Source organism: Thunnus thynnus, chromosome 8 (assembly GCF_963924715.1).
Source record: "Thunnus thynnus chromosome 8, fThuThy2.1, whole genome shotgun sequence".
In the NCBI taxonomy this organism is placed as follows: Eukaryota; Metazoa; Chordata; class Actinopteri; order Scombriformes; family Scombridae; genus Thunnus; species Thunnus thynnus.
The window spans coordinates 32,503,272-32,529,555 of NC_089524.1; the positions used below are offsets into that span (position 1 = coordinate 32,503,272).

The following is a 26,284-nucleotide window of genomic DNA, read 5'->3' on the forward strand; positions in this document are numbered from 1 at the left end:
AGCCTCCATGGAAGGGGACCCACTCCCTATGTAGATATAAAGGGCTTATTCTAAGATACAGAGAAAACACAGTGATTCTTAGTTTCACATGATTATACATGAATTAAAATATACTTATGAATATTCCATTTCTGCCAACATTTCTGCTAATAAATCCCCCTAAATCGTACACACTGGTCCTTTAACCTCATGCTAATGGCCCACAGTTAGAGAGCCACTGGTCAAGTCACCAATGTACAAGTTTTATTACGTGGCTAACCTGGCCTCTACAGTTCCCCACCTCTGTCACCCACATTTTTTTTTTTCTTTTAACCAGTTTTTGGTTAAAGCACAACAACAAAAAAAACTGTCATGTTTAATAGTGCTTTTATAAAATGGTACATTACTTTTGATAATGTACATTTTGCATTCCCAGATACATTTCACTTTTCATTCTTGTTGCAGCAACCTGCAGTATTTTCAGCCCTGCTGTAGGGTGGTTTAATAGCAGAATGGTTAACATCCAGTTTGGATTCAAACAAGACACCACAGCAGTCAGAAAGCTGCTGTTGAAGAGACTGTAACACTTTCTGGGCCTTGAACCCTTAAAGAAAGGCATTCTGGGAGCAGGACTAGCATTACGCTACCATTAAGTTGCAAGAGACAGATTTAAGGAAGAAATAAAACAACAACTTTTGTCAAAATTGATGCAGCAGAGGCAGATATCAGACTTTTAGTCTCTATCATATGCTGTTATAAGCTTCAGAAACACTTAAAACTACACTTCCTACAATACAACTGAAATCACAGATTTCTCTCAAACTCCACACCCCCGGTTTGTAATGCAGGCAAGAAAAGATAATGCTGATAAAATCACTATGACATCATCAGGGTTTTTTTTCCTTCTCATTGTCTAGTAAATGAGGCGGGTCAGTTGAAGATGCGTTAACTAAAAAAGTCTTCATCACAGAGCAACTGAATGAAACGACTGTTATAAGTTGACCATATCCAACAGCATGAGGTTTCTAACACATTGTCATGCTTTTATATCATACCTGCGTAATTCAAGGAGCAGCATGGACTAGTTCATGTAACAGGAGCAGTGTTTCCCAGCTGGCAGCTCAGCGCCACAGAGGTGTGTGATGAGATGGTGTAACAGGGCAGTAAGCATGTAGCGCTTCAGATCAGGCCATATTCCATTATTCTCATCCGTTATCCTCATCCGTTATTCTCATGTATCTCATTTGCAAAGCCAAACCTCTGGTCCAGATGCCAAGTTCTAAACTGTGGGACTGATCTGTCTTCAGTTTAGTCAGTGTTCTGTATTTGTTGGCTCTGAGCAATGTGTTGGTGTCAGGTCAGCGGGTTCCTGGTATAAGCCTAGGTTGACTCCACCAACCTCAGCTGCCCTTTTTATCACTTAAAGGATCCAAACATATCTACGTAATTTCATGTGTTCACCATTAGACTACTGTATTGCAGAGTATTCCATTTTGCAGTATTTATTTGTGCCTTGAGTTCTTTTTTTCTTTCTTTTGTTTCACTTTACATTCTTAATGAAGAGATTAATTTTTTTAACTGGATTGTAATTTGTTTCTCCCCTCATCTTAATCATATCTGACTGAGTGTGAAATGTTTTTATTCCGCCTGGCTGATTAAGAATCCATGCAACATTTTGCTCAATATCTCCGGTCCAGTGTTAATCATCATGTGTAAGAATCCACTTCCATTGCCTGTGGATCATATTCAACATAAGCCTTGCCCCAGATGCACCAAGACTGAGTTGTGAGGATGATCTGCACATTTAACGCATGTTGGTCGCAGTTGATATTTCATCTCATTTGATAAGAAATCCTTGCTGACCTAGCTTTAGTGCAAACTGCCCTGCAACTGGACTTAAACAAGATCCAGTCATTACAATCAAGCACAAATAGCTTAAGCTGTCAGGCTCGTCCGCCAACAATTGCACTCGAAAACTCTTTTATAGCCTTCAACCTGCATGGCCTTGCCTACAAATAAATAAGTGGGTACATTAATGCGATTTACATCCAATTTACATATGCATGATGACCAGAGCAGGCACAGAGACGCTTTGCTTTTGTGATCAGCACTGCAGGCAGCTTTCCACTGAAGAGCAGTTACAGTACAGCATGATGTATAATTTGTTCATTTTGGTGATGCTGTGCAAAAAAAAATCTGGGCCTGATGTTTCTGAGTATTCTGGTACAAACTGGTTATGTGGAAGTTTGTAGCATTTAGTCTTTATTTTTTTACCATGTTCACCATGCGCTCATGACACTGTATGAAAATGTCTTATCCATTTAACTCACAAAAATGCAAATTCGAACCTTACCGATAAATCTGTATATTTGCTGCTTGTCAGAGATATTGCAGCATTGGCGTGTATGTTGCTAAGTAACAATTTGCAGTCCAGAAATGTCAGAGATGTTTGAGGTCATTTAGAAACAGTGTTGCTGTTATATAGGATGTCCACCAGAGGGCACTGACCAGTAAAATATCCCACTGAAAACATATCCCGGATGCAGGTATTTAATACCCAAATTTAAGGAATCCTCACCAGAAATGCACCAAAATGTTTTTGACAAAAACTCTCAGCATAAAGTCCCCCTACTGAATATTTTTGGAGCTTTCAGTTATATCTTCTGGCCTTTATAGAATGAAGGAGTTCACTCATAATTAATAGTTATATAGTTTGCTCATAACATGATGATAACAATAGAGCTAGACCGGCAGATATATTGGTATCACAGTATGTGTCAGCCAACAAGTAACAAAACTTCAGTACAAAAAAGACCAAAGATTCGTTTGAAAGAATTCCACCACAAGGCGCAAAAGCTTTCCATTGTATCATACAAAGTTTTAATCCAACATGAACGAGAAGTCCTTAAAGTGTTCAAAATCTACAATTCCTTGACAACAGGGCAAACCTCATCTGTTGAGGAATATCATGTGCTATGATCGAAAGCTCCAGAATTGCTACTAAAGGAACTTGTGAGATTCGAAGGTCAAGAATAACCTTTAAATCTCAAATGCTTTAAGTAATTTAGAAACTGTTGCTCTTACATAGTTTGTCCACCAGAGAGCACTGTCCCACTCAGTACAGAATTATGTATAAAAACTATTTTAAGGAATTCTTATCAGAAATGTTTACTTAAGAAAAGAAGAATGTTTACATTCAATCAGAATAATGATCAATATATCATAACTTTCAAATATCAGCCTCAAATTCAGAATAAATCAAGCTCTGGATAAAAACTGAACTGTTTTATAACTGAACAAACTCCATCTGCTAAAGAAGGCTACAAGTTTTAGCTGAAAAGTCCAGAAAAATTCCAGTAAGTGTAGATGAGCTAAGAAATTTTTGTCAAACTGCAATTTTCCAAAGTCGTTACTGTATATGTTAAAAAAAAACAACAAATCAAGGCTGATATATTATGTGATGGATTAACAGCCCAGTTTGTTTTTATTGTTTCATTGCTAAATGACAAATTAGATATTTTCTGCTCAATGTCCTGAGTGCTGTATGAAAACAAAAATAAGGACTGAAAGGGAATAAATAGCCAGGGTAACCTCCCCTTGTTCCGCTGAACTCAGCCTGGGTGTATTCAACATCACTTTCATCACAGTGTCATGTGGGAGGTGTGTGAGTGGCGGGCAACAAAATCTGTCAAATTTTCTCTTCAAATCTTTATTTTTTTTTTTTGTCCTATAACTCTGTATGTCCTAAACATCTGATCACCAGGTTCTTCATCTCTAAACGAGTTCATGTTGAAGAAAGAAGCTGAATTCACACACTGAGCCAACCTTGTGAAGATGTTAATGTAGCACCCACTCTGCACATGCTCAGTTCCGTCTCGTTCTGCCTCTCACTGGCTCAGAAGCATGTGCCAGAGGCCCCAACCCCATCCCCAACCCCTCCCTCCAGACATCACTGAACTTTTTTTACATGGTGAAGTTAGCTCCATTGTCAAACTTCTGCAGTCTTTGGTAACAGACAGTATAAAAAAGTTTGAGTCTGGTGTTGAACCGTTACTTTGTAAAGTTTTTTTTTTTCTTTGTCAACAGAAGACAAAATAAACACTTCATTGCCATATTCTGGAAAACAAACGTGATGTATGTCTCATTTATTTGCTTGTGTTTATGAAGTAAGATTCTCAGTCATTGTCATCCAAGGAGGGTTGAATCAAGGGCACCTGGACCTGGTCGTAGATAGTTGAAGATGTTTCGCCTCTCATTCAAGTGTCCTCTTCAGTTCTAACTGACTGGCAGGGAGTCCCAGGTATTTAACCTCTGTGGGGTTGTTATCGAGGTCATTGATACCACTTGGTTTGTTAGTGCTCCTGGCTGATGTAACAAATGTCATTAGAGTCACCTGAGGCCAAGTGTAAACAACATTTATTGGAGTTGTTTGCATAAAGTCAAATGTGAATGGTTGTTAAGTCTCCTGGAAAGGGATGAAAGAACATCCCATCATCATCAAAACATCAAATGCGGGATTATCTTTCGGAGAATCTATGGCAAGGAGCACTGAAGCTCTTCTGGCCACTCATGGTAGAGCAACTCCTTACTACACTTTAAGTTTCATTCATCACCTTTCTATAGATTCAAATGGAGGACATTTAAAATCTACATAAGCAAAAAGCTGACTTTTTGTCTAGTAGGGATGTACTGATCCAACCTTTTCACTCCTGATACCTCAACATACACAGATCTGACTGGGGATTTTTTTATACAGTACCACATTTTAAATCTGTATGTCGTTGCGTAGGTCGATTGGATTTTAAAGCCCCCTCCCCTCCATCCCCCACTCAAAAAAGTGTTTTGCTTTATGTAACCTCACCATGTTGTTCTTTGTGCAGAATGATGTATGTGCAGAGTTTTTCACATTCATATTCTGAAGGAGGAAAGTTTCTCTGAGCTCACCTTAAAGCTCAGTTTAAGTTGTGTACTTATGAGTATGATTTGTGATGTCACAACTAGTTTAGAGCCAATCATGATCCAGCATGTAACTTTCACAAGTGTGATGTGGAAACTTGAAGCCTCCAGTGCAAAAACACTGAGAATGGACTTAACAGTGAAGTAGGAGACAGCAGGACCAAGCAGGAAAACGTTACATATCAACAATTTGCATATTCATAGATTATTAGGTAGTTGAACTTTCTTCTTTAATGGAAAAAACACATCAGACACAAATGATTGTTGAAAGCAGAGTATTTTATATGTCTTAGACATGTTTGGAGGGGATCTTTAATGTAACATGATGAGGCCAGGTATTACTATAGCACTAGAAACTGAGTCAGTGACTTGTGTGACTGAATGAATGTAACTTATCTGATGATTAATGTTATATGCATGTGTCATTATTGTCTAGTAGAAATTTCCTTTCAAATAAAACACTAACAGTGAGCTAAGACTTGCATTGCCAGCCTCCTTATACTTTGCATAGAACACAAATAGTACATAACCGTTACAATAATATTAAATACAGATTGACGGTTTGTGAAAGTAACACTTTCAGAACTGAACATCACATCGCTGTAACCGCTAAATCACTGAAACCAGTACAGCTACATTTAAAGCCTCCTGAAGGTGAATTGATATTACAGTGTGCTTGTGAAAACGGCTCACTGTCCCAATACTTCCATCAGACTGTATAAAAGGTACAAGTGTATCACTGATGTGTGTCTGTGACCACGGCGGTGGTGGTGTAGGAATATGGACTGAGCAGCAAGGCCAAGGTGTAGTGACGATGACCTTCAGCATGGGCCTCAAACACCACCTGCCCACACACACACAAACAAGAAATCAGAACATGAGGGTCAATGACAGACACATTTACACTCAGTATGAGATACACAGTAGAGGGCAAAGTCACTTTTAAGGACAAGAGATTTAGGGGAACTCTTACTGATTCAACTTTCAACAAAGTCCAGACCAGCTGAGAAGGGTCTTTCCAGTTTTTTTCTTTCCTGTTATCTTAACAGACATTTAGTTTTGAGAACAAGTATGTTTGTGGTGTATATTCAAACTAAAAGCAACGTGGCTGACACTAATGAAGGTTTAGAGGTGAGGTTTTAGTTCATTCAGTTTCTATTAAAATACAGTATTATGTAAAGCTTTGGTGCAGCAGAATTGGAAGCTAAATCATGATACTCTGTGTTGGTGCGGCTCTGGCAGACATGACATCACACAAAGCCAGACAGACAGAGCCAGACAGACAGGACCATTGCCTGACAGAGGCACTGATAGTAAGGACACAAACAACAGTACATCTGTCACAAATGTCCTCTCTTCTGCATTTTTTGGCCAAACTGAACACTTACAATGTGATGAAAAGTTTTGATGGAATTTTAAATATTCACTTCATCTTGATATAGAAATCAGACTTTGTGTATGACAAACATAAAGAGGCTTTTCGTTGATAACAGATGACTTTTGGCCAAGTTCCGAGAAGTGTGTCCTCACACTGGGGACAAACAGTAGAATAGCAAACAAATGCTTGAACTAGCAGACTGACGACAGTCTGCTAGTTTGATAGTTGAGGACAAGGATAACCCTGTCCTTATTTAACACAGTCAGGCATAAGATCAGATAACAGAAGATAAACCTCTGGACATGTTATACAGAGCATCAGAGCATCTTCCCCCTAGTAAGGGCAGAAATTGAGTAAAAAAGTTTTTACCCCCTCGTGCCTCGCCTCCCTTAAAATGCAGTGTTATTTTTTCCCACGAGGTCAGCTATCACTGTCATTTTAATAAAAAGATTGAATCATTTTCTTTGACACCAAAGAGACATTTATTATTTTGTCTTTGCAGCCATGTCTTCCTTCGTTTCCTCCAATGAGTGAAAGTGTTACTAGATGGGAGTGATACTGGAGTGACAAAAAGTCAGCCAATCAAAGCCTGGAACCTGGACAATCCTCATAAACATAGACCAATTTTCATCTATATACACATATACATTCATAAATGATGTATAAGAGCCATCATAAAATAAGTCCTTTAGATAATGTTGAACCCTTGAATCCAGAAGTGTTTGTCTCTGAAGCTGAGGTACTCTTCATTGACTTGGAACATGAATTCTCCATAAAAATCCCAAAACACTATACTATATACACCCAGTCAGACACAGAGGTTCACAGCTGCTCTTCAGCAGCGACAGCAGGACTGGTTAGTTCTCGTTGCTGCAGACATTCTGTGCTTCGTTGTACTATAACTTGTGTACAAAATATATAGCCCAAATTATCACAACCACCCACACAATTTTTAGCTGCACAATCAAATAAAAAGAACACTGGTCCCAGTACTTGATAAATGTCAGCTAGTCTGTGTGGTCAAACATGGTATTGGACCCTTAGTAAAGTCTACGAAAGCCAGGTGACATCGGCATCCTTTAAAAAAAAAGGCAAACCACTAGATGCTGTGACTATCATGCAACTACAAAACTGAATGGACAAGTCCCTGGAATTAGTTAATGCTTTATGGTATAGTGCTTCTGTGACCAACACAGCAATGCAAATATGTGACAGCACACTATAAAAGGTAGCAACAGCTTACATTTTAGCCTACCGGGCCCTCTGGTTATTGACCACTCCTTTTTTTGTCATATTGTTACCATCTGCTGGACTACATAATACATCTATTGACTACACACATAATACATCCATGTACTACATAATACATCCATGGACTACACTGGAGTTGGAGTTGGCAACTTGGCAATGGCTGTGGTAATGGATATATGTAGGTTTGTCCTATGAGGCTGCCGTACTCAATGTAAACAAGAAGACATTGTATAAAGCCGGTGCAAACTACAGAAGTGTGTCCCCCTCACATGATAATGTGACTGTTAGACCTAATTTAATGATATATTTAATAAGAGAGTAGAATAGCATGGCTAAAAGTCTCTCTCTGGCTAAAAGCTTCTCTTACAAAATGCTGCTCTTGTATGGGCTCTTATGCTCTTATGCTGCAATCCATTGCAAGTCAAAAGTTAATAGTTCCGAGTCGGTAACCTGACAAGTCTGAACTTCACAAGCATCTACTGAGGACTGATATCAATTACTGCAGCCAATTTAACAAATTAGCACGTTTAAAAGGTACAGGAGGAGTAGGCTAGTACCACATGCTCACAAAGACTTCAATCAAGGACAAATCAACTGAATGGAAATGGCAACTACAAAGTTGTTTCAGCAGGTTTCACAACACAAACACTACATTAAGTAAAAATTGATGTAAAGGTCATTCTGCTTACTGTTCACTGTGTATGCTGTCATATTGCTGTGATGTCAGGTGTGTTTTGGACTCAGGCTAGATAGATCTTGCCCAAGTTTCCGACTTGGGATTTTGACTTTAATGACTGTTCCATTGCACTTTTCCATGTCAGAGGTAATTTTTTCCGAGTGCAATGGATTGCAGCATTAGCCCAATCGCTCATCAATACAATTTTTTGATTAGTTGGTTAGGGTGCTGAAGGCAAGATCAAGAGGAAGCTATGGCGCCTATTATGACAAAATACAAAACAAGTTAGTTTTTGTGGTTAATTCCATATAGAATGAATTTGAGGTAATATCAAAATGCTTAGAAATAAAAAGTATTTTGAAAATATGTATATGCTTATAGCATTGTAATATATTAAGCTTTGTAGCAGGTGGGGCACCGCACGTATTGGCCGACTGTCACTGGCGGGAAGTTAATAAGAAAACCAAAAGAGTGGGAGAGTTAGCTAGTGTTGACTTTTCAGAGTTGCTAATTAGCTATCAGCTACTGTGTTTTTGTGAGACTAACATTAGTTAGCTAGCAGCGACGGACAGAGTTGAGTTATTCTGTCAGCAAACAAACAAACATCACAGCAATAAGTGCAATGGAACATTATAATGTTTCATGGATATTTCATCTCTATGAAAGAAACAAAATGGACTTTGACATGAATGAATGCTTCTCTTGGCTGTCTGTGTGAATTTATCGGCTTGTTGTGTAGTTTTTCATGTTAAGTAAGAAGCTGTGGTGTTACTGCTGATGTCACTGACAAACTTCACATGAGTTTTGAATAATTCATAATTCCTTCAGGTTTGATGTCTCAGTTGTTCAGTGTAGGTTTGCTGTTAGATGCTTGTGGGAATTTCCTTATTTTTGTTTTGTTTTTGAGCAACACTGTACAACGAGTCACGAACTTCAGAAACTAACTAGAATACTGTAAGCCCTGTAGGCTATATAAATGCATATAGATAAGAGTGTGTAAGTCATGTATGTGATATACACATATTTGATCTAAACATAAACTTGTCGATCTGTGAATATGTTCAGTGTTCATCCTTGTAATAATTAGTACTGATCTGTACCTATAGTGTATTGGAGTGTAAGCTTTTATTATCCCATAGAGATGGATAAGAAAGGTTAACTTTGTTAGGAAAAACACACATAGTTCAACTTTATACTTTACGTCTTTTTGGATAACTTGATTGACTTGGCTTCTGAACCGCTCCACTGCTAAAATGAATGCTTTGTTTCAGACAGGCCCCTCTAAAAGAAAAGCTGTCCCCAGTGGTTTAAATAGGCCAGTAGTAATCAAGATGTGCTGTGGCTGCAGTACTCTGTAATGGGCTTCATTTTTTGATGAACCACAAGGTCCACCATGGCACCTTAAAACCTGCTGCACCTATCGATCAATCAGGAAGGAGTGTGCACTCTGGTGAGGCCCCTGCTGTGTCCTGCAGTCAGCAAACTGAGCACAATGAAAGTATTTCTTTGTCATACGGTCACTGCACTGTAATAGGCTCCGCTAGGCAAAGGTCAATGGTGCTCTTGTACACTCCCAGCTGGGCCCAAATAAGCAAAAACTCAGCCTGTCCCAGTATCCTGACTGATCAAACAAAAACGCAAAAGATAAGAGAGCTTCATGGCCTTATTATTATTTTTCCTCGAGTAATACACATGTTCAACATGGCAACATTAGGCACAAAAAGGACACAGCTTACAGCTTCTGTTCTTCTGGCTGATAAGGCTTTTACTGGTGCTTGCAAATGGCCCAAACATTATCTGACAATGTGATGTTTGACCAGAAATCAGCAGTGGGCCATGGTGCTCCGTCCACCTGGCCTTTAATTACCGAAAGGGACAAGGAGTGTGCAACAGTGCAACACTAGTCACATTATGAAAAAGTCCCATCTTTAAAGGAGGGCTAACCTTCATGACCTGCCACAATCATCACTAAGACAGCATGGCTCCTCTCAAACAAATCCTGCAAAAAATTAATTCAGTACTTCTAGAGAGAATACATGGCTTTGGTTGATGACCTTTGCATTACCTCAGCTGCAAATAGATACAACCATATGGATCAAATAATCATTTTAGTCATTTCTTTTAAAGCAAAATTTCTAAACATGTGCTGCTTCCAACAAGGATTTGATGCTTTGCTTTGTCACACATGATAGTAAACTGAATATCTATGAGTTTTGGACTGTTGGTTGGACAAAATAAAGCACTTGAAGAAGTCACCTTGGGCTGTGGGAAATTATAAAGTGCATTTTTCACCATTGTCTTTATAGACAAAACAATTAATTAATCGATTCAGAAAGTAATCATCAGATTAATCTAAAATAGTCATTAGTCACAACCCTCTACTAAACATAGGGACATCTTCTTTGCCAACATAACAGCTGTGCTGTTGTTGAAAAGGACATATTGTAGCTCTGACTAAGCAGAGTAGTGGTCTTACAACAGGACATTTTAAAGGCAATGTACCAAAAATGTCAAAAAAATGACAAAAATGTTTCTGTTGGGGTGGTCAGGCCCCAGCTTGTACGGCCGGAGGTGAATCTCAAAGTAAGCACACTGTAAAGGTACAGGGTGAAAGAGTAGGATCTAACATTAGCATGATTCTTGACATAATGGTTACGTGGAGTCGTCATGACTCGTTTATACTCACATCAGCTACTTCATGGAAAGGTGTACTCCCCTCATTCTTCCAGTAAGCCTTGGTATCAAACTCAACGTGATACACTCCTGCTGGGAAATCCTGCTCTGTGATCAGATTATGAATCTCTCCAGCGGCATCTGTCACTCTGCAGTGAGGAGAGGTGAAATCAGACATCAGAGGACGGTCAGATATACATTTGACATACTCGACCTTCATGTTCTCACACATACCCGTTAGCAATCTGTGTCCATCCCCCATCAGCACCCTTCCGATGCACCTTGAGTGCCACCGATCCAGCTGGCGTCCCCTTCACTGCGTCCAGGATTTTCACCATCAGAGGACACTTTGTATCGGAGCCCCCGTGCCTGTCCTGCAGCACAGACACAGACTCTGCTGCACATTTTCACACTTTCAACATCCGTCCTAACACTGCCACACATGTTATTACCAGAGTTGGTCCAAGCTCCCTGCTCTCACTGGTGCCTAATCACACACACACACACCCACACACACACACACAAGGGTTGAGGCACCACAGTGTTACTTTATAATTTAGTCTCGAACATTCATCAAGTCTTGTTGACTGTGAAAAGAATGTTAACGTATAATAAGTAAAATCCTAAGAGGGAATCTATTATGCCTTCAGATTTAATTTTTGACTCTAGCTAATTCAGACTAAATTTATTAAAGACAAAACTAGTGAGGAATAACCACAGTTGACCAGTAATCAATATGCAAGATTTCAGAGGGCACAGTGACAGATTAGTAAGCACAGATGCTTTGGGATCAAAATCCTTTGTTTAATGTATTAAATTAGCTTTCACTGGGGTGCCTCCTCTAGCCTCTGGGTTGAGGCAGCCACCATGAATTGTGGTGTCATTTCACGTCCAGCTGGGGACCTTTGTTGTGTGTCATTCTCTCTCTCTTCAGCTGCTTTAGATTCTGAGGTTTTACAAATGAAGCTCCTTATCTTTGGTCAACAGGGTTTGTCAGGACACACCCATGTCTTACTGTTAGGCTCATATTTTTAATTCAAATTCAAATCCAATACATTTCGCTCAGTTGCAGTTTGCGTGTGAGGGTCAAACTGACAGAAGTGAGACAGCACAATGTTGAAGATGTTGAGGTATGGAAGCCCTTCTGCTGAGGCACACTGCAAGCTGAGAGTCACTGGGGTTTAGTTTTTGCAAGCTCTATAAAACACATTTTGCTCCTACAGATTAGTCTTTGTGCATTGACTTCCACACTGATTACTACATAGATCTGTTTCTTGATTTCCTGTGGACAATAGTTTTAGTCCATAGGTTAGATGATAAAGTCAAAAAAGACATTATAGCCTGTGCTGTACCCTGTACTTAATTTTAATGTAAGCATGTAGAGCTACATGCTGAACCTTGGAGAATTGGAGGCAGCTTCAGAAACACACTCACCACAACTCAGAATGTGAAACGTGATGCTTGAATTTATCATTTTTAGTAAAAAGTGAATCCAGAATCCTTGGACATGTGTACATGAAGTCAGCCTCATTTACAAACTTCACTTTGACAAAGGCCAGTGCATTTAGCTTTGAAGTGTGCCTTGAAATTCAGCTTTTGTTTATTTACCTTTTAATTTTTTTTTAATTTTTGTGTGAGAAGTTCAAATGAATGCAGTCTAAACCCAACCTCTACAGACTGTGTCTTGTATTTACAGTGCAGTAAGAGATAATCAGACTGGGAGTGGGTGTACATTGGCAGAGTGAACCAGGTGCAGGCGGATCAATGAACTTTAACATGTGGTAGATCAATCTGGCCTGTGTTATGTATTCACAGAAGCAATGTTTTCATCGCTTGGTTCAGTTTAGTCAGAAAACAAACAGAAAATAAATGTTGTAAATATTGTCTCCAAAAAAGCTACTACTGCTGGTTGCAGCCGGTTTACTATAATGTGATGTTTTTGAGGAAATGTACTCATTGAAGATTAAGTCTGTTGATATTTCATATTTTTCATATTGTCTAAACTAATCCCATGAAAAGTCCAAAAACTATAATTTCCTTTGTTTTGTGAATTTTTATTTATCAAGGCAGCAGGAGATATTATTATGATTATGATGTTATTATCCTGTACAGTACAGCTAGACTGCAGTAAAGACGTCATTTCCCTCATAATAGCAATCTGTAGACTTGAAAGCACCTCTCTATTATGGGTTGCATTATTCATCCAGGATGTAAAGAAGAGACTTTATCCAACTACAGAGTTTGTGTGTTTGAGGCAAACATTAATCTGGTCATTTTATTAATTGTTAACCAGGAAAAAATGGAAGCATCATTATTTAAGACTTGTATAATATTCTTGCATTGACCTTAACATATGTTAACTTTACCACACTGTTTCACGCATGGGACACTAGCACAATGTAGAACTTTGATGGACTGCTAATACAATGAGTTACATGATTATTAAAATGTAAATTGTGTATGAATAGATTAAACTCTCAACTTTTCAATCACTGTGGTCATTTTCAAAAAGAAAGTCTTATCATAAAAAGGCAGAGTATAGTAATTTAGGGTTACAGACCCATATCTCATCAGGGTTTAATTGTGACAGTGAGTAATATTGGATATAAAATTCTAACTATTTGAACATTGCATGTCTGGGCTGTGGCTGCAGGTTTTAAATATAGTTTATATTCATTTATGGGTTTGTTTTTTTTTTTTGTTTGTTTGTTTGTTTTTTTTTTTTTTTTTTTACAAATTATTCAGGGGATAATTATTCCTTTTTCCTTTTCTTGAAAAGTTGAAGACCTGAAATCCATCCTTCCACACTCCTGTATCTGAATACCTCCTTGACCTTAAAATACTCTGAGATCTATAATCATCTTCTGTTGGCTATCATATAGGAAAACTTATGAATTTCAACTGTAACATGTGCAAGCTGAATATGAGAGCCATGAACCTTAAGATCTGAAAATTTTAATTTTAACATAATTTTCTCGTTCAATCATTGCAAAGATCTTTAGGAAACTAAAGTAATTTACTGTAAGAAGATTTCCTGACACAAACAATCACTGATTCTCATCCTGACATATTATATATACACACACTCACCGTGGGGGTGGGGGCGGTGTTGCAGAGCAGCACAGCAGAGGCTAGAAGCAGACAGTGCAGTGGTTGAAGCATGGTTGGCTGATGGACCGACAGACAATTGGGCAAACAGATAGACAGAGAGAAGTATCTGCTGTTCACACCTGACCTCCAGTCTTATAAGAGCGGCTGACCCCCCTCCCTCCATCATCCACTAGACCGCCCAGCTGGGTGGCTTACGTCAACATCTGGACAATGAGTAACTTACTCTAAATAACTTTGACTAAATCAGCTTTGATCCAAACAGTACAGAAGGTTTAGCAGCGAATCCTCTCACCTGCACTGACAACTGAATAGACAAATGAGCCATTGTATCTACCTCATACATACTAATCATCATCTACTGCAGGGGCTCTCAACCTTTTATAACTTAAGATCCACTTTTGGTTGCTAAAGGGGACCTATTATGCTTTTCCTTATTTTCAGTCATATATATGATGTAACAATGTCAGATGATCATATTAAATGTGGCCAAAGTGTCAAATAATGAGGTATGTAGAAGTAATCCCTTTGAGCAAAAAGCTCTTCAGACTGCTCTAAACGCTCGGTTTCCAATGTTTTTTTCTACTTTCAGTCTGAGCCGACGTTGGCTTGTGATGGATTTCTTTATATGGTCATCAGCTCAACACACAGGGTGCAAGTTCACTGCTCTGCTCCAATAACATTATGTCATTTTTCCATTGTTTTGGGGGTATCACGCCGAGCCATGATTCAAGGCAAGCTGGCACACTGTGAGTGTTTTTCCATTACACAGCAGGGCAAAGTAAAATAAGTTGTTTACCTGTTGGAGGTGTGCTGGTCGTCTGCAGCTCTTCATCAAACATCATCATCACTGTGGCTGTTTCTGCCTGTACTATTCCTCCCTGCATTATTTCTAACTGATTCATTGAACAAAGAGCTCCAAATCTCTCCATATCTTGTTGTGTCAGATTTTAGCGTCACTAACAAAGCACAGTTCATTTTCCAGCACAGTGGATATAACCATGTCTGCAAACTGACATGAGGAGAGGCTTCCAAAGTTTCCCTTGGAAATATGTCAAATCATCCCTCATTGACTCTTCTGTTCCAATGAATACGTTTTTTCTTAAAGCCCTCAATGTTGTCTGAAACTAAAAACAGTGTGTTGTTTCTGCCTTGCATTGATATATTGAGCTTATTTAACTGGTCAAATATATCTGATAAGAAGGCCAGTTTTGCACAAAAGTCACCATCAGTGTAATGCTCAGCAAGAGGGGAGTGCTGTTTTTCCAGAAATGTGTGCGCTTCTTTTCTCAGTTCAAAAAGGTGATGAAGCACACGTCCTCTTGAGAGCCACCTTACTTCACTGTGGTATAAGAGCTGCAAATGATCTGCATCAATTCTCTCACTCAGAGCAACAAAACACCTTGAGTTGAGTGCATTTTTCTTAATATAATTAACAGTTTTCACAGCCACGTTCATGACTTCATGCAGTTCTGGTGACATCTGCTTTGTTGCTAGACTTTCCCTATGTAAGAAACAGTGCAGCTACTTGGCATCTGATCACCATGAACACCATGATGTATTCCTGTCATTGATGCTGTGCACTTGTACAGTATTTCCAATCAATAGCTTTTTCAGTGAAGTAATCATCAAGGCAGCGCTTTACATTATCTGCCATTGTTTTCATGGGAAGCTCTGCAAAACAGTAGATCCTCATGAAGATTGTTGTCCCTGCAGTATCTTACAAAAACTAATAATAAAGTGGCATTGCTAATATGAGTCGACTCATCCAGCTGTACGGCAAAATATGGGCTTGCCTTTATTCTTTCCACAAGTTGGCATTCAACATCAATCACTCATCACTCATGTCAACAATTCCTCTGCTCACAGTGTCACTGGAAAGTGGTATTGACTGAATTTTGAGGATCAGTTTGTAGAATTTAGTGGCATCTAGTGGTGAGGTTGCAGATTGCAACCAATTAAATACATAAGTCATCTACAAGTGAATTCACTTACCAGAAGGTGGTGTAACAGCCTGAGGAAATGGATGCACTGACCCCTATTCCGCCTGCATTACATAAACATTGACCTTGAAAACATTTGTGTAAGACAGGAAAAATCAATATGTTGATTTTTTTTTTTTTCTCATTCAAGAAAGCTTGTTCTGGCTCTACATGTTCCATGATGCACTGCAGTGTCATCTGCAAACAGTACAGGAGTGCATATGAGGTAGAATACCCCACAGTGTACTTAGTAGCACTTTACTAACATACTGCTTACATCACAGTGTCTATTTTCTTGCATGAGGAGTTGTTAAGTTGTTGCTTATAATTGCAGAGGCAATGAAGGGTAGATTTTAATTAATTGTTTTAGGGGGATAGAGGTGTTAAAGTACCTTTAATACCATTACATATTTTCTTAATTGCATTGGATGTGCCTATGCTGAAAGGGTCATATTGTATTCCACCTGTAGATGGAAGCAGAATGTGTTCAGCTCAAGTTGAGATGAAGGGGATCAGAGGACGGAAATGTGTTTTTAGATTTAAAGTGAGGCACATACATACTGTAGAATGCTGGTACAGTAGAGTTTGTATAAAGGTACAATACTGAAATCTAGTGTCAGTCTTAAGAGAGCATCTCTGAAAGACTGTTTACTCACCTTTAGAACTCAATTTTATCAGTTTTTCTCTGTTAACCCCTTTCGGCCCTGGTTTTGACACAGAATCCATGTCAATTTAAGTTTTAGTTAAGTTGCCTTGGTTTTAATCAAAGACATGGTTAAAGTTAAAGCCACTAAAAGACTAGCTTTTAAAGACACAGAGACCATTTTACATGCCTTCATCTCATCATGCCTGGATTATTGCAACAACCTTTTTACCTGCCTGAACCAAAAATCTATTGATCGTCTCCAGACTGTACAGAACTCAGCTGCCAGACTTTTAACCAGAACCAAGTGATGTAATTACATCACTCCTGTTTTAGCCTCTTTACATTGACTCTCTTGCATGTTTTAGAATTGATTTTAAGATCTTACTGATAACTTTTAGGGCTCTTCATGGCCTCTCTTCCTGCTCTGACCGCTTAGTACTGTATGAGCCAGTACAGTACGTACTTTGAGATCCTCGGGCAGAGGTCTTTTATCTGTTCCAGAGTGTTTGCAGTCAGGGCCCCGAGGCTCTGAAACAATCTTCCTGAGGAAATCAGCTTGGCTGAGTCAGTGATTTCATGTTAGTCTCTTCTTAAAACATACTTTTATCACAGAGCCTCTCCTGATTTTACATGAGTTTCTGTTTTCTTTGAATTGTCTTTTATTTCCGTTTTCATTTCTTTTAAATTTTCTCTTGTTTCATCTTACACTAAATTGTTTTTATCAGTTTTTTTAAAACCTAATGATTTTATGATTTGTCTGTTTTATTTTGCTGCCTCTGTGAAGCACTTTGTAACGTGGTTTTGGAAAGTCCTCTATAAATACAGATTATTATTATTATTATTATTATTATTATTATTATTATTATTATAAAACAAAAAGTGAGTTTTATATTTTCAGAGAGAACATTTTTACTTTTTAGTTACTTTTTATAGTAATTTTTTGACAAATATAGAGCCAAATAAAGTTATTACACATACAACAACAAATTATAACTGTTAGATTTCATATTTCATAAGCATAATTAGTGTTTTAATCCAAGGTGAGTGACTTTGTGTTCTGCTCAGTGATTGAAAAGGCACGCTATACAACAGGTTTGACGGAGGTGTCATCCTCAAGCTGTTATTTACGGCAGGTTACCATGGATCAAAACTTTAGTGATTGATTGATGTGAACAGGGAAGCTTTTAACAGGTGGGAAAACTTCTGGCTTGATGCTTTTGGTAACCATGCCGGTGTCATTTCAATGAATCAGTGCAAATGATGCAGGACTTTGCATGACACTGCAGTGTAAGCAATCACATCTCCCGGCCTTGAAGGCAAAACAGGTCAGATTCTTGGCTACATGAGAACAAGACGCCTCAGACATTCTCAACATTCAATCTAAAGAAACCTGCATAACCACAAGGACACACACCTGTTGACAAGAATAAGAAAATGAGTCATTTTTTTGTTTCTATGTTCTAGTCAGTGCAGTCCAAATTCATACTGAAACAAATGCATTATTTCACATACACACTTTACTTATCAAACCACTTACATCATTAGATAGTTTGCAGTGAAGATTCTGACAGGACACAATGGTCATCATGTTCTGTGTTATTTTCGGGGAATTTGGGTAACTCAGTCTCACATCAAAATGTGTAATAGCTACGTTGGTCCACAGCACAAAATGTATTAGTTTCACAATTACAGCTCTAAAATTGTGAGATGCCTATGTTTTTTGTTTTTTGTTTTTTTGGCCTACTCCTTTCTATTGGCCTGCGTCAGTGTCCATAGCAACCACCATAGCAATGATAGAAAGCCTGAAAGAATCTCTGTAATAACTGACAAACTAATCATCATATACATTCACAGAGTAAAGATTATGAAAATAAAATGCACATTTCTTGCTAAAAATGTTATCAAAACATATTTGAATGCCGAATTATTTTAAAATATTGGATTTCCCGCTGAGAATAAAAGGAATGTCAGCCATTTTGTTTGTTTTTGCAGAAAGAAACTTGACAGTTATGTGGGGTGGATGCAAGCCAACAGGAAAGAAAAGTAAAAAAAAAAGAAAAAGTGGGCATCTCACAATTTTAGACAATTGCAAAATTATACCTATTTAATTTTGCTAATTCAAGTAGATTCAATATATATTAAAATTCAAATCCCTTTATACCAACAAAATAAATATATGAGATTCACCAATTCCCGACCAGAATTAAACCATCATGTTAGCAAGTAATATAAAAAGAAACTATAATCATATCAAAAATTCTAGATCCAAATAATTCAAAAAATGTTGGAAACATACCTGGCTGCAGCTTTGCCTTTTTGGTCAACAGATTGGGAAACAAAGTCTCTTTATCTTCTGAACTACAAGGTCCTCGTCTCATAGGGAGAACAAATACACAAATACACCAGATTGTAATGAGTGCTGATACTGAGACTTTTAAGTGGTTTGGGTATCGGCAATGACATGACCCATGTTATTCAATGTCATTGTGAAATTCAGTATACCCACTATGATTTATATTCATTCAGTCATGGTGGGCTGTTGACTCCTTTCTTAGCACCGCAGCAATCTCAGGCCTCATTTCAATGAGCTCCACACAATGACGTACACAGATTTAAAATTTTGGAAAAAGAGAGCACCGTATCGCTACTGAAGGTAGACAGAATTGCTATCGGATCAGTGCATCCCTAATTATTAGATCACCAAAATGCAAAAATATGCAATAAATGTCTAGAGATATAATATATATTAGTCTTTAAAGCCAGTATCCTAAAACACTGTAGTCTAAATTCAAATGCATTAATTGCACGTAATTGTATATATGTCTCAATCTTGTATTTGCAGTCAGGGATCATTCATCTTTAGTTTAGCTGTATAAATAATGTGGTTGTCAAGTTTGGGGATCCCTTTCATCAAGCATTTGCTGATAATTGTATGTACAACAATGACACTGGCTCGCATCTAAGGCAAGCGTCCAGCCCTGAGATGCTCTCGGGCTGGATGCTTGCAACATCTAAGAAACCATCATACTCACAGTTCTGGCTATGAGTTTGATCTGTATCAACATAACTATATACCATTCTTTCATTGTATTAACTTTAAAAAGAAAAAATAAAACAAGCAACTTACAACATGTAAAAACCAAGGAGCACACTTACTATACACAACGTACAATATGTCAAGTTTACTGACTTATTAAATAAAATGATGACAGTAATCAGCATTTGCAAATTGTATTTTACTGAAAATAGTCATACTTTTATGAGTAATGGTAATTTTATCCTGTGACAAGAATATTAAATCACTCGACCACCACTTAGCACACACACAGGTGCGACAAGTATGTTCATAAATCCAGCATAGTTTCTCTGGCTTATCTTTCAACCGGTTAAACATGTTCTTTCTAGTAATGATAAGAAAAGTCCAAGATGAGAAAAGAAAACATGCCCCTTTACATTTCAGTTACAAGCAAATAAGAACCTTGAACACAGAAGTTACAATATAGCAAAATTAAACATACATTATGCAGGACATTAATAGGTTCAATATTCAATTGTCCAATTGTAAACAAAAGGTTTGCCCCACCACCATAATTCCAAACACATAATCATTTGCTATGACTTGTAATATCAAGCAGCAACTAAATCAAATTTATATATATTTGTTATGGTGTTTTATTACAACAGCAATGTTTGCAAACATAGCTGTAAACCAGGCCTATTTTTACAATTATGATGACCTAACAAACACAAAATGCAGATTTTTCCATGTGTAACTTGAAGTCTGAACTTGATTACTGTATATGAATATACCTCAAAGTTATATGGTCAAAATTTCCTGATGCTCTTACAGATGAAAAGTTTAATTCATGAGCAATAAACCACACTCAAGGGTTTTGCTGCTACAACCTTACCTGATCTAGTATAACCAGTAACTTATGGCGGCGAATTCTGGCAAACATTAGATAGATTTTGATTAATTGACTTTACTGACTTAAGGTCTCCTATTTACTTATCTATCTTTCATTATAACAATATGTTATGTTTCCGCCTTGACCCTCTGTAGTTGTCACTTGTGGCTATAGTGGCTGCTACTCTGCAGAAGGTTTGCTTTAATGTAAAATATATCCACCACTACTGAATGAGACTGTGGCATAACCCTGAACAGCTAAATTACATTTTGGCATTAGTCATAAATGGGAAACTCCACTTAAAATGACACAAATCCAGAAGTCTCTGCTGTTCTTGTCCATCTGGAATAAATTGATCACAGACAAGCTGGGGCTGGTTGAAATAAATGTGATGGGTGCAGTCAACTAGCATCAACTCAAAGTTATGAGGTTTGAAGTTAAGAAATCAACACCTTTCTGCTATTTGAAATATTTCCCCAAGGGAAACTGGCTGGCAGAGGTTGCCCTGCCCCACAAAACAAAGGTTTCTCGAGTGCAACACACACTTGCTGCATCACAGAACTTGGCATCATTTGACTCGTGTAGCAGTCCAGCACTATTTTTTGTGAGCAGTTCACTACATGAAGGTCTAAACATAAATCTCACACAAAACATTTGCCTGGCAAAGCAGCCCCCTGCCCTTTTTGAAGGTGTTTAATATGTAATTTCATAAAGCCCTAGTAATTTCTTACTTCTTTTCAGAAAGTTGCTAATTCAAAATGTCACCTCCATATTAAAGCCTGTGAAAAACTGTTAAGTTGTCAAAGCAGCTTTAAATTGAAAGCAATTACTGTTGCTTACACTTTCCAGAGGGGCTTTTTGGACTTTGGGGGCTCTTCCTGGAGTCCTTTTTACTCTTTCGGAATTTGTTCCGCAGACTTTGGCTGATATCTGTCCGAAGCTGCACAGGACGCACTTGACCACCACTTGCATCTGCCTCAGGCATGTAATCAGAAGGTTTTGACACAACCTGTGCCAAACCAGCTTGCCCTATTGTGTTTGGATCTACTCCTGCTTCTTCTCCAGTCATGTGAACACTCTCATCCTCGACCAGGTAACCAGCCTCCTCAGCTACCTCATTCGTTGCAATAAAACTTTGAGATCCTGTCTCTGCCGAGCCTGGGTCTGTTTCTAGTACTGAAGATGTGGTCTTGTCCACCACTTTAATTTCTGAACAAAATGTTGGTGATACCTGACCAGTTGCATTAGTTGCATCCAATCCCTCTCTAATCTCCAGGTCAAAACTGATGTCTGCTTTGCCTGTTTCCAAAGTGAGATCTATGCACTCACCCTCACCATGTTCAATTTTAATTACTTCTGGGTTCTGGTTATCAAAATGATTTTTTTCACCCTCAGCTACTTGTCCAGATGCCAATGTGCTACCACTCGCCCCTTTGAATTCATTGGACATTGAAACCTGTCCTGTGGCCACCCTGGAAGATCCCAGTTCTTCTGAAGATGTCACCATATCATCCAAACCATCCATGTTAGCAACCACCATTAAGTCTTGAGCAAAAGTGCTTTTTCTCTCAGCAATATCCTGAGTTGTGTCCCTTACTTGGGAAGAGTTTACCCATTGCCTTACTTGATGTGTTGTAACTTCACAAGGCATTTCTTGAGTTTCAGTCACCTTTGACATCTCCACTACCTTCTCAGATAAACATTCAGTCTCTACAAATTGAGAGTCCTCCTCTAACAGCTGGTAAGAGTTAAATCCTTCTTCCTCAACTTGAGAACTCCTGTCTGATGTGTCTTCTTTTGCATGCTCTTCATCTTGTTCATCTGACATGCTAAGTCTTTGCTGTAAGGGGGATGTCACATTTCCCCTCTCTTTTTCTCCATCATGCATGTTATATGAGCACATGGGCTGATCCTCCAACTGACACCTCAATCCTGATGCATCTTCTCTTTCACTCTCATCTGAAATGCAGATTTTTTGCTTTATAGGTGGTGCCTCTTCTGCTTTTTCTACATCACTTAAACTGTCATTTGAGATGGGCTTATCCTCCACTTGAGAAGTTGTGTGGGATGCATCTTCTTTCTCATTGTTTTCATCTTCATTTGAGATGCTAGTAGTTTGCTGTACAGGTGATTCCTCTTTCTCCACAATATCCTGCTCTTTCACTCCATCACATATGTTGTCTTCTGAGATGATCTGATCTCCCACTTGGGAAATCATGCATCCTGCATTTTCTCTATCAATCATTTCATCTTGGTCATTTGAGATGCCACAATCTTGCTGTATGGGTGACGCCAACTGCTCCACAATATCATTGTCTTTGTCTCCATCAGTAATGCTATCATCTGAGATAAGTTCATCATCCAATGGAGAACCCCTTACTGGTGTGTTTTCTGTTTTAATCTCTTCATCTGGGTCAGCAGAAATGTTAATATTATAGTATATTGGTAATGTCATTTCCTCCACAATATCCTCCTCTTTCTCTCCAATATGTTTATTGTCATCTGCGATGGGCTGATCCTCTAATTGAGAACTCATTCCTGATGCATCTTCTGTTTCAATCTCTTCATCTTCATCTGAAAGACTAATGTTTTTCTGTATGGATGATGCCATTTTCTTGACAACATCCTCTTCTTTCTCTTCATCACTAATGCTGACATCTGAGATGCAGTTATCTTGTATTTGAGAAGTCGTGTGCAATGCATCGTGTCTTTCAATGTCTGCATCTAGGTCATTGGAGGTGCTGAAACTTTCCTGTGACACCACTTCCTCCATAATATTCTCCTCTTTCTCTCTATCTTTGGTGCTGTCTGCTTCTGCATTGATTTTATCTTGGTCTACTCCTGATCCTGATGATATATTTTGTTGAGCATCATCATTATCTTCTTCTTTGTGGCCACAGCTACTGTCTTCTGCTGTGTGCAGATGTTTCTCTAATGTTGCAATGGTTAGCACATTGGAGTGCTCGATTTGCACTTGAGTGGTAATGTCATCTGATGCTAATATCAAATTCTGATCACCCTGAGCTCCTTCCTCTTGGTCAGTCTGCAATGATATTTTGTCATCAGTATCAGAAATAACCATCTTTGCATGACCTTCGTCTGTCTTGTCCCTCTCACTGTGATCCACCTGTAGTTGTAGCATTGCTTCCTGATCAGGGATAAGCTGTTCTCCAGAGTCATTCACAGTGTTGGTTGAACTCTCATTTGGAGGAGCTGCTGACATTTCAGCACCCACAGTACTGACTCTTATTTCGCAATCTAACTGTTGCTCCTTCCTGGCCTTTTCCTTTTCATGTTCATCCTTGGTGACTGTAGCTATTGTTTCCACATTACCCCGTGTGTGAATACCGTCAGTAGTGGTAATATCTTGATTTTTCTCTAAATTTGAAACCACTCTCTCTGTCGAGCTGATATCTTCCTCCTGCTCCCTTTCTCTTTGATCATCTATGACTTCATTTGATTGAGATTCTGACCCAACTTCAGAACTTTTGTCCCCAGGACTTTCAACGATGCTGCCCACAACAGTTTCTCCTACTTCTTCCAGTTCCTCTGATTCTTTCAAAGATGCTGTTTCCTGTCTACCCACAGTTTCCTTTGAGTTATCCTGTATTTTATCATCTAAAATGTTGATGTGCTCTGAAATAGAAGTGGATTCCTCTCCTTGAGAAAAGGTTGATGTCTCCTCCTTCTCTTTGTCTGTACTGATTGAATCAAGGACATCTAATCCAGGTAGGAAAACTTGTGTAGTGGGCATTTGAGTAACTGCAGATATATCTTCATGGGAAAACCCTTGGACATGATTGTCCTGCTGTTCTAATTGTAAAGCCTTAGTTTCCTCTGTGTTCTCTTGTGGGTCATTGGGTTCTGTTGTATGACTTATCACATCTGTGACTTTGTTTGTTGGAGCTTTAAGGGTTTTGTTTGATTGATTGGGCACAGTTTCATCTATTGTATCTCCTTGTTTCTCTACCACTGCGAGAGACTGCTCAAATGATTTTTGCTGTACATCTGGCCCTGGTAATGAATTTACAATATTTTCTTCAACCTTTACAATTGAAGGCTTTTCTGATGTTTGTGTTGGGTACTCTTGCATACTCTCATTGTCTTTAAATGCATCTTGGACCACCTCACTTGGATACCCATCATCCAGTATTGTCTCCTGTTCTGATATGTAAGGGATCATATCTTCCAATTGTGTTTCTGCCGCTTGATCATCATGCATTTTCTGAGCCGGATCACTGTCACCCTTAAACCAATTTTTCATCAAAACCTCTTCCTTTGAAAGAGGATAAGTTGTGATTGTTTCAGCAGTAATGAAGGTATTCACATTACTGGTATCTAGTCTACGTGCATTTGGTATACCATTGGCATCTGCTGTTTGCTCCAATGGAGGAATTCCTTGGCACTGCTCTACATTAACCTGCTGAATCCCAACTGGACTCATTCCACCTGGCCAAAGTCCAGCCTGGTTGACTTCTGGCTTCATTGACACCGTTTGCCCCATTTGCATCCTTGGCTGCCCAACACCAACTCCCAAAACAGTGACTGGCCCTAACCCCATTTGCCCTGGCTGACCAATCCATGTTAGCCCCAAATTTCTATTTATTTCAACTATACCCCCCCTTTTAGAAACAATATGTCCTGGCAGAATGCTATGTACACTCCCCTGGGCTGCCTGGTCTAACACCCCCTGAGGGGGGGCAGCCTCTTTTACCAGGGTAGCACATCTGGGCAAAGTGCCCTGAGGTGCGCCTGGGTCCACCCCCTTTGCGTCAGTTGGACCACTCTTGTCCTGAACTAACATATAATTACAATCAGGATTTGGCCCTGTGATTTTCCAGCCCTCCGCAGGGGCTGAGATCTGCGACAAACTCAGGCTCCTTGGTAGCAACAGAGTGGGGCTGACTGGACTGATGGGGCAGGTAGGGCTTGTGGGGCCTCTGGGGCTCTCAATGCCCTGGATAACTAGGCCAGAAGAAGAAACTTGTGGTCCAGTGACTACAAGCCCAGAAGGAGGACTCTGGAGCCCTCTGACTACAAGTCCAGAAGAAGTGCTCTGTGTCCCACTAACTACATACAGACCTGGAACATTGGTTCCATGGGCCCCTTCCGCTAGTAAAACAGTATTCTGTAACTGTGGTTGAACTACATAGTGCATGGGCTGTAGTACAGGGCTTGTGGCATAGTAAACTGGCTGCTGCTGTAGTATGACAGTCTGAGCTTGATAGGGCAGAGTAGCAGAATGACTGATATTAGAGGAATGACTGATGTTAGTAGCCTTCGAGCAAGGAAGTGTCATGGATGGCAGGGCAGTGCTTACAGTAATGGCAGATGATTTGGAAATGTTAGTAGATGATATCACTTTCTCTCTCTTTACATTGGTATGTTTTGTCTCAAAGGTGTGCTCAATTTTGGGCTCAACAACCTGTTCAACAACTGTGGTTTTGACAGCATCTGCTACTTTCAGGGAAGGTTTGGGTGTTGGTGCTGGAGGAGAACAAATCTCAGCTAGTGTCTTGAACTTTGGCCCCAAGTCATTGAGGAACTGCAAGTCGTTGTCAGACTCCAAGAGGCTGCAACAGCCAACTGAGCCAGAAGGAGAGCCCTGGCCCTCGTTGTCATACACCAACAGACTGTCCCTCGCTGGCACAGCACACACCGCTTTCTGTTATGGGCAAAAAAATTGCAAGGTCAGCGGTGTCAGTGACTTGCGTAAGTGCAAAGGAA

General features: G+C 39.1%; 3 protein-coding genes across 3 annotated transcripts in view; 1 reads left to right on the forward strand and 2 right to left on the reverse strand.

The window, feature by feature from the left end:
* The window catches only part of b4galt6 (UDP-Gal:betaGlcNAc beta 1,4- galactosyltransferase, polypeptide 6), a 30,338-nt gene extending 26,231 nt beyond the window's left edge, over positions 1-4,107 (forward strand). The window contains exon 10 of the mRNA XM_067597976.1: positions 3,743-4,107. The gene's annotated coding sequence lies outside the window, so the exon portion shown is untranslated. The remainder of the gene's footprint in view (positions 1-3,742) is intronic.
* A 1,086-nt stretch (positions 4,108-5,193) lies between these two features.
* Positions 5,194-14,135, reverse strand: ttr (transthyretin (prealbumin, amyloidosis type I)). Its single transcript, XM_067597977.1, has 4 exons — positions 14,004-14,135; positions 11,148-11,287; positions 10,927-11,062; positions 5,194-5,779 (listed from the first exon to the last, which is right to left on the reverse strand). Exons 1-4 carry the CDS (start codon positions 14,073-14,075, stop codon positions 5,672-5,674), a joined length of 456 nt encoding a protein of 151 aa, XP_067454078.1. The 5' UTR covers positions 14,076-14,135; the 3' UTR covers positions 5,194-5,671.
* Positions 14,136-19,804: 5,669 nt separating this feature from the next.
* Positions 19,805-26,284, reverse strand: part of LOC137188536 (uncharacterized) — a 31,850-nt gene continuing 25,370 nt past the window's right edge. The window contains exon 14 of the mRNA XM_067598183.1: positions 19,805-26,222. Coding sequence (XP_067454284.1) covers positions 21,384-26,222 — 4,839 coding nt within the window. The 3' untranslated portion in view covers positions 19,805-21,383. The remainder of the gene's footprint in view (positions 26,223-26,284) is intronic.

Coding starts and splice junctions, on each gene's coding strand:
- ttr (XM_067597977.1), bottom strand. CDS start 14,075: ATGCTTCAACCACTGCACTGTCTGCTTCTAGCCTCTGCTGTGCTGCTC. Junction 11,288..14,003: donor ACACCGCCCCCACCCCCACG/GTGAGTGTGTGT, acceptor TCTGTGCTGCAG/GACAGGCACGGGGGCTCCGA. Junction 11,063..11,147: donor TGGACACAGATTGCTAACGG/GTATGTGTGAGA, acceptor TCCTCACTGCAG/AGTGACAGATGCCGCTGGAG.